Source organism: Penicillium roqueforti, assembly GCF_015533775.1.
Source record: "Penicillium roqueforti strain LCP96 04111 chromosome Unknown scaffold_08, whole genome shotgun sequence".
NCBI lineage: Eukaryota > Fungi > Ascomycota > Eurotiomycetes > Eurotiales > Aspergillaceae > Penicillium > Penicillium roqueforti.
In genome coordinates this window covers 361,501-375,306 of record NW_024067572.1, presented here as the reverse complement: position 1 = coordinate 375,306, position 13,806 = coordinate 361,501, and the positions used below count along the sequence as shown (strand labels likewise).

Genomic DNA, 13,806 nt, shown 5'->3' with positions numbered 1-13,806 from the left:
TAATTCACAAGGCTCGTGAGACGAGCCACTGTTCGAATTTTAAACCCTGAACCTCAGGTTGTCCTCAGCTAGATCTAAGCCGTTAAAGGTTACAACATCTCAATTGTGGCCTATATCTCCATTCCTCCTGGTTGATTTAGATATCCTCAGGCGGCTGCTCTTTTTCATGGGTCAACACCACTTCATCCTGTTCCCATCTACGCAATAATGTGACGCTGTTCGCTGGAATGACCCCTAAATAATAAGTGAATTTCACTAGAACAAAATACTTCTTAGAAACTGGCCCAGTCTATAACATAATAACATGTTTGACAATATCTTCCGGTCCGCCCCTCATATATCTCGTATTGTCCTGTTGGGTAGTGCTCCTCTCCTGCACTAAGCCATAAAACAGCAATGATCGGTCCTCCGAGCTTTTGGTCAGGCGTTTAGACCTAAAGGAGAGGCCCACAATAGATCATCCTTCTTCGTTTCCGGAACTGAAATCTTCCTTGTCGGGAATTCCTTCATCGAGGTACTCTTCACAAGAAAGAAAAGAATCAGTACCATCACAAATTGCACAAAGACCATGTGTTTCTGTGGGCTTGGACTTGGTCGCTCTCTCTGTCCTTTCCTTCCAAGGGTTTCTTTAGCCAGTGCTGTGTGTACACAAATAAACTTTGAAAATTGAGAGAGAAAGGGAATATAAAGCTCAGACTGAGGACTCAACAGTTACTGGTAACATGATTTGCATGTGCACTTCGAGGGAAGTGCCGAAGATCCACTACCTGGACTGTTCCGGTTCGACTCCGGGTTTATCTTCTTTTTGGTTGGCTTTCCCTTGTCTAGTTTATTTGTCTTATTGCTTTTGCAGAAAACGAACAATAACAAGGCACCTACTTACTTTGTTCCCCCATAGGGCTGCTACTATTGATAGGGTTCGAACGCACACGTGACCATTGACAGGCAAATCAAATGTTTTACTTTCTTTCATTGAGCAATTATATCAGATAATTGGGTGCTTATTATTTGAGTAGCTTCTTGTAATAATCTCAAGTAACAGAAAGTCAGGAAAGAAGTGTGTTGCAGAGCCAAGTCCACCATGGTGCATTTGCCCTTAGTTGTCACAATCCATCGTAGGATACATTTTCTGTAGTTTGTTGTATTTCAAGAAGGAAAAAAAATCAAATCAAAACTCCCGGTTATTTCTAGTGCCCTCATTCACAGCAGGCCGCTCCATACTAGCGCCGACCCAGACCAATATTTGTCGTAATTGTTGAGATATTCATTAATCATCATTGCAGAAAGTCAAAGCCCAGGTGATCAGAGCCCGGTCGAAGCGAGTCCCGGGGTGCTGACGTAGAATGTGTTGGCCAGATCCTGGGCATCCTCAACTCGATCGTTGATCATGAGGTAGACATCATCGATGATCTCCTCCCAGGTGGGCAGAATCAAGCCCTCGAGGCAAACCTCCCATCTCCACATGTCATCAGCAAACTTGCCCTCCCACCAGACAAGCCACTTATTGTACTCGTGCGGTTTATGGCTCATGAGACGGAAGGCCAGATGCCCAATCTCTATGCGAAGCTGGCGCCAACTCTGGAAAGCACCAGACATAAAACCGTCAATCTTGTTGGTGTAATCACAGGTAAACTTTCCGTAGGCGATTGAGTCAACGCAGAACTGCAGGACATCACGAGGGATTTTGGCAGCGGCTGCAAGGGTCGGGTTGGCGAAACTCCAATCCTCCTTCCATTCCAGGAGACGATGCATGGAGGATTGATGGAGCTGGTAGATAATGGGGCCTGTGCTTTTGGGGCATAACTTGAAGTAGCGGTGGTCGCGGGTGACCATGAGGCTCTTCATGCCATATACGGCTACCATAGCTTTGTACTGGAGGGCGACCATGGCATTGCGCACCTCGTGGGGCACTAAAATCCACCGGGGGACGACGAAGGCGCTTGGGTCGAACTTATACTCGAGAATCGAGCGGCCTTCATTAAGAAGGCGCATCATGGACCGCTTCTGGCGGAGTTTGAGAGTGGGGTTGCTCATAGTTGGTGGCTGTATGAGAAAAGATTGTTGGGGGGAAGTGGTAAAGAGAGATTGTGGGTGAGAAGGAAGAAGGAAAGAGTGACAGGAAATATGGTGGAAGAAAAGTAGATGAAACTGGGAGATGTCTCGTCTGTAAGAGCAGTGTTTTGCTTGCGCTCAATGACCTTTGACATCTTATTCTGACATCGACGGTATACAGCTTATTTTAATTCTCAACTTCCCTTTCCAACCATGGAACCTTCCGTTGATCATAGCTACTAAGCCTAAAAGTGCCATTGTTAGCCTAAGGCAGAGTCTACTTTAGACTTAGGGATTAGGTATGATATCAGGCACATTTTCGAGTTTCACTCTGTTTCTTGGATCCAAAGAAACGACAAACTTCATAGCCCTGTTGTGATACAGATTATCTTTCACAAATTCTGGGCATTTGGAGACATCATCTTCAAACCGATACATTGGCATCTTTCTGGAATAAAAGGCTGTCGCGGGTTCTGCTACTTGATTGGTCCTACCCGAGACAGGACACAAGACACTCATAAGTCAGAAGAGAACAAAGATGGCATTTCATTCATTGTACTTTTATTTCTTATGAAGATTATTCCAAGTGAGACCAGGGTTTGCAACGCATTGATGCGATCGGAATTTTCGCTATGGAATTGACCAAGACATAGGCGGGAGCATGCGATTATTGGACACTGGAGACCGAGAACCTTTATTAGCCATTTTCACTTCACTCCCGTGGGTGAACCTACCGTTCAATAAGGTGAACCCCGGATGCTGTCTCAATGATGCTGCTGACTTCGCCAGGCTGTAGGCCAAAAGCGGCATCTTCAAACTCCTTCTGCATCTCGCCGCGGCCAAAGAAACCCCTTTAAGGAGTTAGCAAGACACCTGCACATAGGTCAATTAAGAAACTCACAAATCACCCTTCTTCCGGGCACTGCTGCAGTCGGACTCAGCGACTGCCAGGTCACCAAGAGTGATTTCTCCAGACTGAATGCGCTGCTCGTGACCCTTAAGAATTTCAATCGCCTCCTCCTTTGTGCGAGTAATATCAGCCTCCCTCCAGCTGCTGGGACGGCGGCTATCGCGATGCTTGACGAGCAAATGGCTGCAGCGGATCTTGCCCTCACCCTCGCCAGAGGGATCAGAGCGAGCAGCCGGGGTGTGGTTTTGCGCCATATAGACTTTCAGCTTATCGGTATCAGTTTCCGCAGGTGGTTCCCAGCGAGACTCTTTTGTGGAAGGGTTGAAGTAGTATGGGAGATTCTTAGAGTTGGAATGGCGAACTTCCCAACCGGTAGGAAGACCTGTGTCGGCCTAGGTCGAAGAGTCAGCTATGCAAACTTTCAAAGGGATGAACTGATCCTACCATTTTGCAATCGGATCTAAAAGATTCTGATAATTTTCTGAGTAAATAATAATGTACAGATCAATAACACTCCAACGGATTTAGTGTAAACGATAAAACGATATAGTCAGTTATAAGTGAACGGAAACTGCGGGGTGAACAGTTGCAAACCACACAAACATGTCCAAGCTTTAGCTCTCCCGCTTCCCAGTTTGACCGATCACCATCTATGACAACTATCTACATCAATAATACATTACGTAGTTATAGGGGAGCTCGCAATAATAAAGACGAGCTACAATTTAGGTCCTAATACCTGTACGTCAGTATATTGCTTATTTATACGTAATTCGATATCAATCCTGTCATGCCTGGGCCTGTTAATAGACAAAGCGATGTAATTGGTAGGTTCATTATTGACTCTTTTATTCCAATCTTGGAAGGCCGACAATGCGCTAGGTTGAGGTGAGTCATATACACGGAATTAGCTACGGAGTACTCTGTATTAGTTACGGAGTAGTTAGTTAACTACGGGGCAGGCGAATTCACACCTCACCATCCACAAAACACGTGATTTCCACGTGATTTCCTTTCTTCCTTTCCTCATTCCCACATCTAAGACCACTCTGCGTCTCGACCCTCAATACAGCACGTCTAGCATTTTGCGATCCACCTGTGCAGCATGTCTGCCAGCCCTTCTTCCACGGCTGGTGGCGAGACTAAGCCGTCGGATCGAATCCATTTCAAGTTCTGCCGTGAATGGTAAGCCTATCCACAAGTCCTCAACTCAAAAGTCATTTCTATGGGAACCTTTACACATTCGAGGACATCTTACTGACTTTTCAACAGCTCCAACCTGCTCTACCCCAAGGAAGATCGCGTCAACAACCGATTGATGTTCACGTGCCGTACCTGCCATGTCGGCGAGCCTGCCTCCTCGCACTGTGTCTACCAAAACCATCTCCATAGCCAAGTCGGTGACACTGCCGGTGTCACCCAGGACGTGACATCTGACCCCACGGTTCGTCCTCCTGGTTTTTTTACCCTATGCGGTGATATTATGCTTGTTCGATCTGCGGTTCCGCCCCGGACGAGGATCTCCTTGAGGATGCACCGCCTGTGGGTGACAGCCTGGAGCCCTCTGAAATCAAGCCTCGGGCATCTACCCCAGCTCTGTACCTTTTTTTGAGCATCCATACGCTAACACCCTGGGATTTGCAGCTTCCACGGGCCAACAAGCTCTGCCCAAGCTGTGGCGAAACCGAAGCCGTCTTTTTCCAGTCACAACAACGATCCGCCGAAACGGGAATGGTGAGAAGTTACCCTTTGATGGATCCCTGACCCTCTGATATAAACCATGCGCTGACTCCTGCTTCTATCTACTCAGAAACTCTACTACGTATGTTGTGCGTGCGGACAAGTCTACATGTGATCTTTGCATTTCTGTAATGCAGTCTCCATTTCCGAGATACCCTTGAGATTTTGTTTTTGTCGTTTTTTTTTGGCGATATCATAGGAGTTCGGCGAACATTTTGGAGCAGGAACAGGATGAAAATTCGTGGATATTTAGGAACAGGGGGTGAAACTGATGCCATCAACTAGGAATACATACAGATTGAAGTACAATCAAAGAAACAAATAGCGCTTTCCAACAAATGTAGAAACTTGAAAATACTAAACATGGATCGGCGCCAATGACAAGATCTTGGACCACTGCTTCTTCCGTAGCTCTTGTCCCACCACACCTGTAGAGATATCAGTATCGAAAACCTGGAGACAGCCGTTATCTTGAGACTCCCCGATGGGCACTTACCGTTCAGTCTCGTCCCAATGGGATCTCCGGACTTGTTGACCAGTACACAAGCATTATCACCAAACCGGACAAGGGACCCATCAGGCCGCTGCAATTCCTTCTTCACGCGAACAACAACGGCATGACGAATATCACCTCGGCGGACCTTATTGGCGAGCGCGGCAGCGGTGGTGGCTTCGGAGCCTGCAGATCGCTGCTTCTGAACGACGACGACTATCCGGTCACCTAGATAACCAATCACAATGTCAGCTTTAATTCCCAGATCCCTTCTTGCTGTGTTGCTAGATCTGAGTGCCATGGAGACTGACCGATTGTCGCGGGCCGCTTCTTCTTCAGGACGTTCACGCACTCGACGATCGAGGCGCCGGAATTGTCGATGCAACTTAATAGTGTCTGGCGGAGCTGGTGTTAGTATCCTTTGAGCCACTAAGGAGCATCGCATGCGTACCTTTAATTGAATCATTGTGTTTTGGTACTCGGTCTGGAGATAAGTGCTTGTCCGCAATTTGTTCTCGCGGGCCGGAGGGAGGTTTCGCCGGGGAGTAGGTTTATCCGGGCTTTTATACAATATACTACGGAGTAGTTGGTTATTAGGACTTCGAGTTGGATTTCCTGAGAATGGAATTAGAATGAAAATAGAATGGAATCGCGCAACTATTCATTTTTTGCAAATACCAGACTAATTTGAGCTTGTGCTCATAAATGGCTGTCGTTTGATTCTCCAATATATATCAGCCATGGGTATGTCCTAATGTCGTAAGCAAGCACAAGAAGCGCCGCTTGTTCATAACATAAGTACCCTGAGCTGTTTAGTATAGTAATCATATGGAGTATCTATTCTGACTTTAAGCAACACCCTACGTGGGATTTTCTTAATTCAATCCATACGACATCAACCAACTACTTTTATAGTTCAGCAACATCCCGCATTCAGATCTTTATAGTCTTTGTTTTGTCTTCTTTGAAGGTTGACTTTTATATACTCCGAGGGACACAGAGAAAAACCTAAGCTCGAGAAACCATCGGGTTATTCCTTAAAAAGCCCACGAAAGAGAGCATCCCATGTTCATAGTTGGATCCATTGAATTCTTCAGCAGATTGGCTGGTATTATACAGTCAATACCCATCGAAGGATAATATACAATACATTCTATGAACAAGACTGAAAAACAATGATCACTTGATCTGGAAGATTATTTTGGGTGCAATTGTGATGATACCGCAGGGGCAAGGATTGGATCATCCTGTTGTATGCGAGCTGAGCGCGTAAAATCAAGTCGAAACAACCCCCGTACTGAAATACTCCATTGATCAATTACTTCATATCCAATTACCGCAGAGAAAAAAAAAAAAGCGACACGTCAAGGGGGAAGGCGGAAGAGTAAAAGTCGAGAGAACGGCAAGTCTCAGCTGGCACTCCCGTTCCACCCCTAAAAAACATCCGCGAGGGAGTCCTTTCTCCTTGGAACAGCCTCAATGGTGACAATCACTTGATAATGTTCGTTTTGTTGATTGTCAGTCACTCATTTTAATTACTTTCTTGCGCTTCGAACCTTTTTTCGACCCCATCCCTCGGACCTCTGCCCTCCACTGTTCCCCCAATTACCTTTGCAGCCGCTCTGCATTCTATGAGCCGACTTCTTCTCTCCCGCTTTCATAACTAGCGGTCTTCGGCTTCTTCTTACGTCCATGATGCCTCCAAAGAGAGCGCGAAGGGGCTCGCCCGCCGCTGAACGTCGCGAGCGCTTGACCTTGGCTAAGCTGGCCAGCTATGACGATGTCGCAACGGATGCGCTAGTGGATCACGTATGTTATTTGCCTACAATTCAACATAGATATCTGTCCACTAATACTTGCTACTGGCAGGCTTATTTCTGGACCACTACCCGCAAGAACCGCACGAAATACAGCCCTGCCCGCGGAATCCACGATGACGATATTGGGCGCATTCTTCTCCACAATGTCATTGTTGACAAGGACATCCCGACGGCCGAACGCAAGTTGTTGGAAATCTCGGGCTTAAAGAAATATGTGGCAAACCTCCATAGCCCTCGAGAGAAGGAGTGGTTCCGCCGACACCTCCGCAAGTATATTCAGATGTATCTTCCAGACTGTCCGTTCGAGGTCACTACGACCAATCGATACATTATCACGCAACATGAAGCAGCGATCTGCGCTCGCAGGTTTATTAAAAAGGGCGAGGAGATCAAACACCTGAGCGGAACGCTTGTGTCTATGACCCATGAAGAAGAGTTGGATCTCGGCTTGACCCGCAAAGACTTCAGCATCGTGATGTCGAGTCGCCGTAAAGCTCCATCGTTCTTTTTGGGTCCTGCTCGTTTTGCCAATCATGATTGTGATGCCAACGGCAGCTTGACAACCAGGGGCAATGAGGGCATGTCTGTCGTAGCCATGCGCGACATCCACGAGGGGGAAGAGATCACAGTTTCCTACGGAGAGGATTACTTTGGCGTTGACAACTGCGAGTGCCTATGTCATACTTGCGAAATCGCTGTACGGAATGGCTGGTCTTCACATGTTGATACGGAGACAAACAGCAAAGAGGCCAGCCCCGTGTCTGAAGATACACCGAGTGAAGACAGCAATGCGAGCAGGAAGCGTGGACGCAGCTCGGATGTGGAGGAATCCGACAGCTCCTCTACCTTGGCTTCTTCCACCCCGCGCAAACGTGCAAAATTCCAACGACAAGTTTCTAAGTTGCGAGAAGGGATCTCAGTTTCCGAACTTACTGCGGAACCAACGCCCGGATCAGATGACATCCCTATCCCGGACACTGTACTGATTCCAGCTACTCTTCTGACGGAAGCTGTAGCCCAGGTGTCCGAGCCGAAGAAAGAGATCATAGAGCGAACCGCAATGACATCGCCAACTAATTCACAACCCTTCATTTCGGTTGTCACAGGGGAACCAAGCGTGGCTGCCCAAGCCGATCGAAACGGGACGAATAGCACTAATTCTACTATCCCCACAGACTGCGAATCTCCAAACTCCACAGCCGATCAACCTCACCGCTCGTCGACGTCAGCTACAACTGAGGACGACATAGGAACCAAGATCAAGACAGAAGAAACTATATTAGAACCGTCTGAGTCGAAAGCGCTCAACAGTGAGGATCATCCCGATGTCTCTCCTGAAGGTCAGCCCGTCACCACCCACTCCATGGACATTGACCCCGAAGAAGGATTGTCAGACTTATCAAATTCCACCAAATTAGATGACGCCCACGGCACCATTGTGAATAAGCCTAAAAAGCGAAAGCCTCGCACCAAGCGGCGATTCATCATGGACTCCGTCGAGACCGAGTCACAGGTTGCTCGAGTCCCTGGGGACTATACCAAGACATCACGATTGCTTGCCCAGAAGTACGACCGCTGGGTGGAGTGCCAGACCTGTGATACATGGTTCCTCCAGTCAAACTCATACCTCACGCGACGTGAATGTCCGCGCTGCGAACGTCATTCCAAGCTCTACGGATACCAGTGGCCATCAACGGACAAAAGCCCGGATGGTGAGGATCGAGTAATGGATCACCGCACTGTCCATCGTTTTTTGTCCCCCGACGCACAATCACGTATCTGTCGCCGAGACCGCGGCGTGAGTTTTGGGATTACCCCCACCCCCGAGCTGTCTGACACAAACACCCCAGAAAGGGAAATCAGTGATTCAACTGAGTCTCACCGCGATGCTCGGGCAAGTCGGCGTCGTACTAGAGAACTTCGTATGGCGTTTTAACTGTACAGCCTTGGAGCCCCTGTGCAATTTACGAGGCAAGACGGGCGAGGACGGAGTTTTGGTTTAGAAGAATGGGCATTTGTGATAATACTTGGTTTAATTGGCATTATATTGCATGGAAATTGGATCTGGAGTTTTGATTTCTTGCAATGATGCATTTTCAGGGTTGGATTCTGGAGGGGGCAATGTTTACTTGGGCTTTATTCCTACGGGGACTCCCTTGACAGCTGCGTTTTGACACACTAATTGTGGACCTGGTGTTGAATATAAATATAACTAGTTAGGTGTCCTCGGGATTTGTTAGCTAACTACGGTTTTCTTCTCACTACCGGGGTGATCGAGTCCGAATTGACAACGACTGCACAAATCCCCACATTTCATTCCGGGCATCAACAATAACTGCACCAATGAGCTGCTCTCTCGCAGCCAAGCCCGAGAGTGTCGACCGAATTGCTCGAGAGCCACAAAGAAGCTCGGGGTTTCCTCTGCCGAAAGTGATTCCTCTTATCAAATGCGATGGCTCGGGAAGGCTATATATGGCCCCCAGGCTAAACGCAGTAGATGGCAGATGAATAGAACAATAACTCTAGAACGAAAACCGCTCTAACCGAAGATGAGGTTCTCCAATGAGGTTGTCACGCTTCTCCTCGGCCTCGTGGTCACAGTCAGCACTGCATGGGACAACCCTCTAGTTTCCCTCGACTACGGATCCTTCAAGGGTCAATATGACAGTACCTACAACCTCTCCTATTTTCGCAAAATCCCATTTGCTGCACCACCAACAGGGGAGAACCGCTTTCGTGCGCCTCAGCCACCGCTAAAGATCACCGGAGACCTATATGATACAGACCAGGACTTCGACATGTGCCCCCAGCGGACGGTTAACGGCACCGAAGACTGTCTCTACCTGGGACTATTCTCACGGCCATGGGATCTAGCCAAAGATATTAGCAGACCAGTGCTGGTTGTATTTTACGGCGGTGCTTTCATTCAAGGCACCGCGGCATTCACCATGCCACCATCCTCATTCCCGATCCTCAATGTCAGCAATATTAACGACTACATCGTTATCTACTCCAACTATCGCGTCAATGCCTTCGGGTTTCTACCCGGCAAGGCAATCAAAGACTCGTCGACCTCAGATCTAAACCCGGGCCTATTAGACCAGCAATATGTCTTGAAATGGGTCCGGAGGTACATCGGCCATTTCGGCGGCAACCCTCACAACGTGACAATATGGGGCCAGTCAGCCGGTGCCGGCTCGGTAGTGGCGCAAGTCCTCGCAAATGGCCGCCATGGCCAACCGAAACTATTCTCAAAAGCCCTTGCTAGCTCGCCGTTCTGGCCAAAGACCTATAAATTCAATGCACCCGAGGCAGAAGCAATCTACACCCAGCTGGCGAATCTAACAGGCTGTGCCAGCTACAACCACGCTGATGAGATACTCGCCTGTCTCAAATCTGTTGACATCCAGAAAATCCGTGACGCAAGCCTGATCATCGGAGCGAGCAACACTTGGACAACGAGTTCTTACACCTGGGCGCCTGTTATAGACGGGACCTTCCTTGTCGAGACACTCACAGAAACTGTGAGCATGGGCTCCCTGAACACAGAGTTTGTCTGGGGAATGTACAACAGCCACGAGGGTGAGAACTTCGTTCCTCCGGGTCTTGACAGCGCCGTTTTATTCGATGGGTTTGATTCCTCTGTCAGCAGCTTTCACCGGTGGATTTCCAGTTTCGTGCCTGGGTTGTCGGCTAAGCAGATTGATGAGGTGAAATCTATATATTATCCCGCTGAAGGGAGTACCGAGACGATTGACAGTTATAATAATACTTATATTCGGGCTGGTTTGGTTTATCGGGACGTTGTGCTTGCTTGTCCAGCTTATTGGATTGCGTCGGCTGCGACGGAGAAAGGGTATCTTGGGGAATATACGATTTCCCCAGCAACCCATGGGAGTGATACTATTTATGTATGTTCGTCCTTTTTATCGTTGCTCTCTCTTTTTCTGGAGGCTTTCCTAGTGTCGATGGCATAGATTGACTTGATTGATACCAGTGGAACAAAATCAACACTGTTCAAGAGACTAACCCTGTCGTTTATGAAGGCTACGCGGGGGCTTTCGCGAGTTTTTTCCAGACGGGAGACCCGAATGCACACAAGGTGACGAACGCTTCGCAGCCAGGTGTGCCAGAACTACATACAGACGAGGAATTCGTCGTTTTGGGTGATAGGCTTGAGAACGTGAAGCTGATCCAGTTGAAGAAGAGATGTGACTTCTGGCGAAGGGTGGCGCGGGAAATACCCGTGTGAGGTTATAATGAAAATATTCGTTTACAGTTGTTTCAATGCAATTGGACTCAGACGTCGTTATATAAGAGGAGAATTAGGTTCATCATATATGATTGCATATCGTACATACTTTCAAAGATCCAATGACTACCGCGACAATGGGTATAGTCGTTTTCCAATTCCCCAAAAAATCAAAACCTCAAATCAACGCCATGTATGTTACAAGATTTATACAATGTGATAAATGCACGCACGCGTGAGTCTGGATCTGGATCTAGATCAAAGCCTGGCCACGGAACATGCCCTCGCGAACCTCACGGACAACGTCCTTACGGTCCTTCTTGCCCACCAGGACAACACCACGACCACGCTTGCCCATACGACCGAGACGGCCTAGTCGGTGGATAAAGTCGATGGTAGTGTGCGGCACATGGTAGAGAATTACTGTCTTCACTGCCAGGGTATCAATACCACGGGAGGCGATATCGGTAGTGACAAGAACCTTTGTGTCGGGAAGGCGGCGAATGGGCTCTTGGCGCTCAGGAAGTTCGAAGGGAATGCTTCCGGCGGCGCGGTTCTTCTTCTTATTAATCATGATCTCCTCCGCAGTCGGTGGAAGCTTAACCTCTGTGAACTGCGAGAGGGTCTCTTGTTGCTTCCGGGAATCGGTGTCGCGAGATAGCGAGACAGCATCGATGCCCTTGGATTGCAGGAAACTAGCGACCTCATCGGCTTCCTCACGTTCGTTGACGAACACGATAATCTTCTTAACCTTCGGCTCCATGTACGCATTGAGCGGTCCCCATGTCTCGGTATGTTCGTGTCTATCTCCTGCCTTGCCGATTGACCAGATGACATCAGCACAGGCAAGGTTTCGATTTCCGCGGTATGGCTCCTTCTCAATGTCAACGACACCTAGCTGTACGCGACGAGGAATGGCATGTAGGTTCGGGGTCGTCAGGCGTTGCAGATCAGGGAAGCGCTTGCGCAGCTGGTTGTCGAGACTGCGGGGGATGGTGGCGGAGCAGAGAATCAACTTTTTGAGTGACGGAGCAACCTTGGCAATGATTTCGGACGTTGTCGGGATGAACGAGCGGTCCATTAAGGAGTCGGCCTCGTCGAGTACAAGGTGAGTGACTCGGCTGAGGATATTGGGATTCGATCTCGCAACAGAGCTCAAAAGGTGAGGAGTTGAAACTAGAATATCGATGCCGGCGGGGTGGAATAGGGTGTTCTTGATCCGGCGGGGAGTGAAAGTTGATGAGATTTCGCCAGAGCGGTACTTGACAGTATGGGCCAACTCTTTGAGCTGCGATCCAACTTGAGATACCAATTCGGAGGTAGGAACGAGGATGATAGCCCGAGGACGAGCGGCGTTTGTCATTGGCGGCTCCTCGGGATCCAGATCGAACGCCTTGTTCTTCATTCTCTCCTCCCGCTCTCGCGCCTTTTGTTCCTCGAGGACTTTCTCCTCCTCTATATCGAGGACTTCAGCACGCTTGATAGCATCAACAATTGGAAGCAAGTATGCGAGAGTCTTTCCCGAACCGGTCTCTGCTGCCAGGAGATACTGGTCAAAATTGTATTCTTCTTCATCTTCATTCGCCTTGTTCACTTTCTTCTTCTTCTTGGATTCATCTAGTAACAATTCGGGAATCGCGAGTCTTTGAATGGGTGTGGGGGTAACATCAGTTAGACCGGCCAGAGCCTGGCCGAATATTGACTGTCGAACTGCGGGAAGGAGAGGGAAGTGGTCGAAACTAGTGATGTCGGCAAGTCGAGCTTTTATAGCGGAACGTCGACCATAAGGCACAGCTGTCAACGTTGTCTGCATCTTCAAAGCTCTGTACAATGGGCTCTCCTTCTTTTCCATCTTGCCCTCCTCCCCTGAACGCTTGAGGGCCGCCTGTGATCGTGTGCGTGGTGTGTCTCGAATCCGTGCCTGGGTCTGGTTCATCGAGGCAAAGGGACCGGCCCGTTCCCGTCGTGGCTTGTTAGGAGATGGAAGAGATGGTTTGGAAACAGTGGGCGACAGGGCCATCCGAGCAGCCTTGCGACGCAATCGAACGGTGGCCATGCCTCGTGTGGTCTGCCATGACGTCGGAAGAATCGACGGGGCAAGCAGGGTCGCCTTAGTTTGACATAGAAAACATATCGAAGAGCGAGCTGGCAGAGGCATTCTACCTAATTAAAACCGATAAGATGCGCGGAAGTGGAAAACGCTGAATGATCGAAGAGGAAGGCCAGAACAGGTTCAGATGTTTTTTTTCCGCGATGATAAAACGCCATTCCTTTTTCAGACTAGCGCACATCATAAACTTTGGCATATGGTCAGGTGACTAAAATGCTGACTCAGTACATCATAAACATGTTCGTTGATGTTTGTTTGCAATACTGGTGGTCTCAGTAATCCAACACTTCTCATATTTTCTGTTGTGCTAAATCTGTGTGACTATTCGTCTCAGAAACTAAAACCAATAGCTCAAGGTAATCTGTCATATTGCTGAGAGGAATTATTTGTAGGTAAATCATATGTATAACTACGGAATATATAGTTGCC

General features: G+C 48.4%; 7 protein-coding genes across 7 annotated transcripts; 3 read left to right on the top strand and 4 right to left on the bottom strand.

The window, feature by feature from the left end:
• Positions 1–1,302: 1,302 nt before the first annotated feature.
• LCP9604111_4218 (uncharacterized protein) lies at positions 1,303–2,034 on the bottom strand (the record flags this gene model as incomplete). The annotated part of the gene is made up of 1 exon (XM_039071893.1): positions 1,303–2,034. One exon carries the CDS (start codon positions 2,032–2,034, stop codon positions 1,303–1,305), a length of 732 nt encoding a protein of 243 aa, XP_038929780.1.
• A 685-nt stretch (positions 2,035–2,719) lies between these two features.
• On the bottom strand, positions 2,720–3,409 carry pin1 (peptidylprolyl isomerase ESS1; the record flags this gene model as incomplete). The annotated part of the gene is made up of 4 exons (XM_039071892.1): positions 2,720–2,729; positions 2,787–2,903; positions 2,954–3,354; positions 3,407–3,409. 4 exons carry the CDS (start codon positions 3,407–3,409, stop codon positions 2,720–2,722), a joined length of 531 nt encoding a protein of 176 aa, XP_038929779.1.
• A 658-nt stretch (positions 3,410–4,067) lies between these two features.
• Positions 4,068–4,817, top strand: LCP9604111_4216 (DNA-directed RNA polymerase II core subunit RPB9; the record flags this gene model as incomplete). The annotated part of the gene is made up of 4 exons (XM_039071891.1): positions 4,068–4,147; positions 4,235–4,406; positions 4,607–4,696; positions 4,773–4,817. The coding sequence occupies 4 exons, from the start codon at positions 4,068–4,070 to the stop codon at positions 4,815–4,817; spliced, it is 387 nt and encodes a 128-aa protein (XP_038929778.1).
• A 242-nt stretch (positions 4,818–5,059) lies between these two features.
• LCP9604111_4215 (mitochondrial 54S ribosomal protein uL14m) lies at positions 5,060–5,661 on the bottom strand (the record flags this gene model as incomplete). The annotated part of the gene is made up of 4 exons (XM_039071890.1): positions 5,060–5,130; positions 5,199–5,423; positions 5,507–5,591; positions 5,647–5,661. The coding sequence occupies 4 exons, from the start codon at positions 5,659–5,661 to the stop codon at positions 5,060–5,062; spliced, it is 396 nt and encodes a 131-aa protein (XP_038929777.1).
• Positions 5,662–6,890: 1,229 nt separating this feature from the next.
• Positions 6,891–8,951, top strand: LCP9604111_4214 (SET domain-containing protein; the record flags this gene model as incomplete). Its single annotated transcript, XM_039071889.1, has 3 exons — positions 6,891–7,004; positions 7,065–8,355; positions 8,434–8,951. 3 exons carry the CDS (start codon positions 6,891–6,893, stop codon positions 8,949–8,951), a joined length of 1,923 nt encoding a protein of 640 aa, XP_038929776.1.
• A 613-nt stretch (positions 8,952–9,564) lies between these two features.
• On the top strand, positions 9,565–11,267 carry LCP9604111_4213 (putative carboxylesterase; the record flags this gene model as incomplete). The annotated part of the gene is made up of 2 exons (XM_039071888.1): positions 9,565–10,926; positions 11,013–11,267. The coding sequence occupies 2 exons, from the start codon at positions 9,565–9,567 to the stop codon at positions 11,265–11,267; spliced, it is 1,617 nt and encodes a 538-aa protein (XP_038929775.1).
• A 253-nt stretch (positions 11,268–11,520) lies between these two features.
• Positions 11,521–13,323, bottom strand: mrh4 (ATP-dependent RNA helicase MRH4; the record flags this gene model as incomplete). Its single annotated transcript, XM_039071887.1, has 1 exon — positions 11,521–13,323. The coding sequence occupies one exon, from the start codon at positions 13,321–13,323 to the stop codon at positions 11,521–11,523; it is 1,803 nt and encodes a 600-aa protein (XP_038929774.1).
• Between the last annotated feature and the right edge of the window lie 483 nt (positions 13,324–13,806).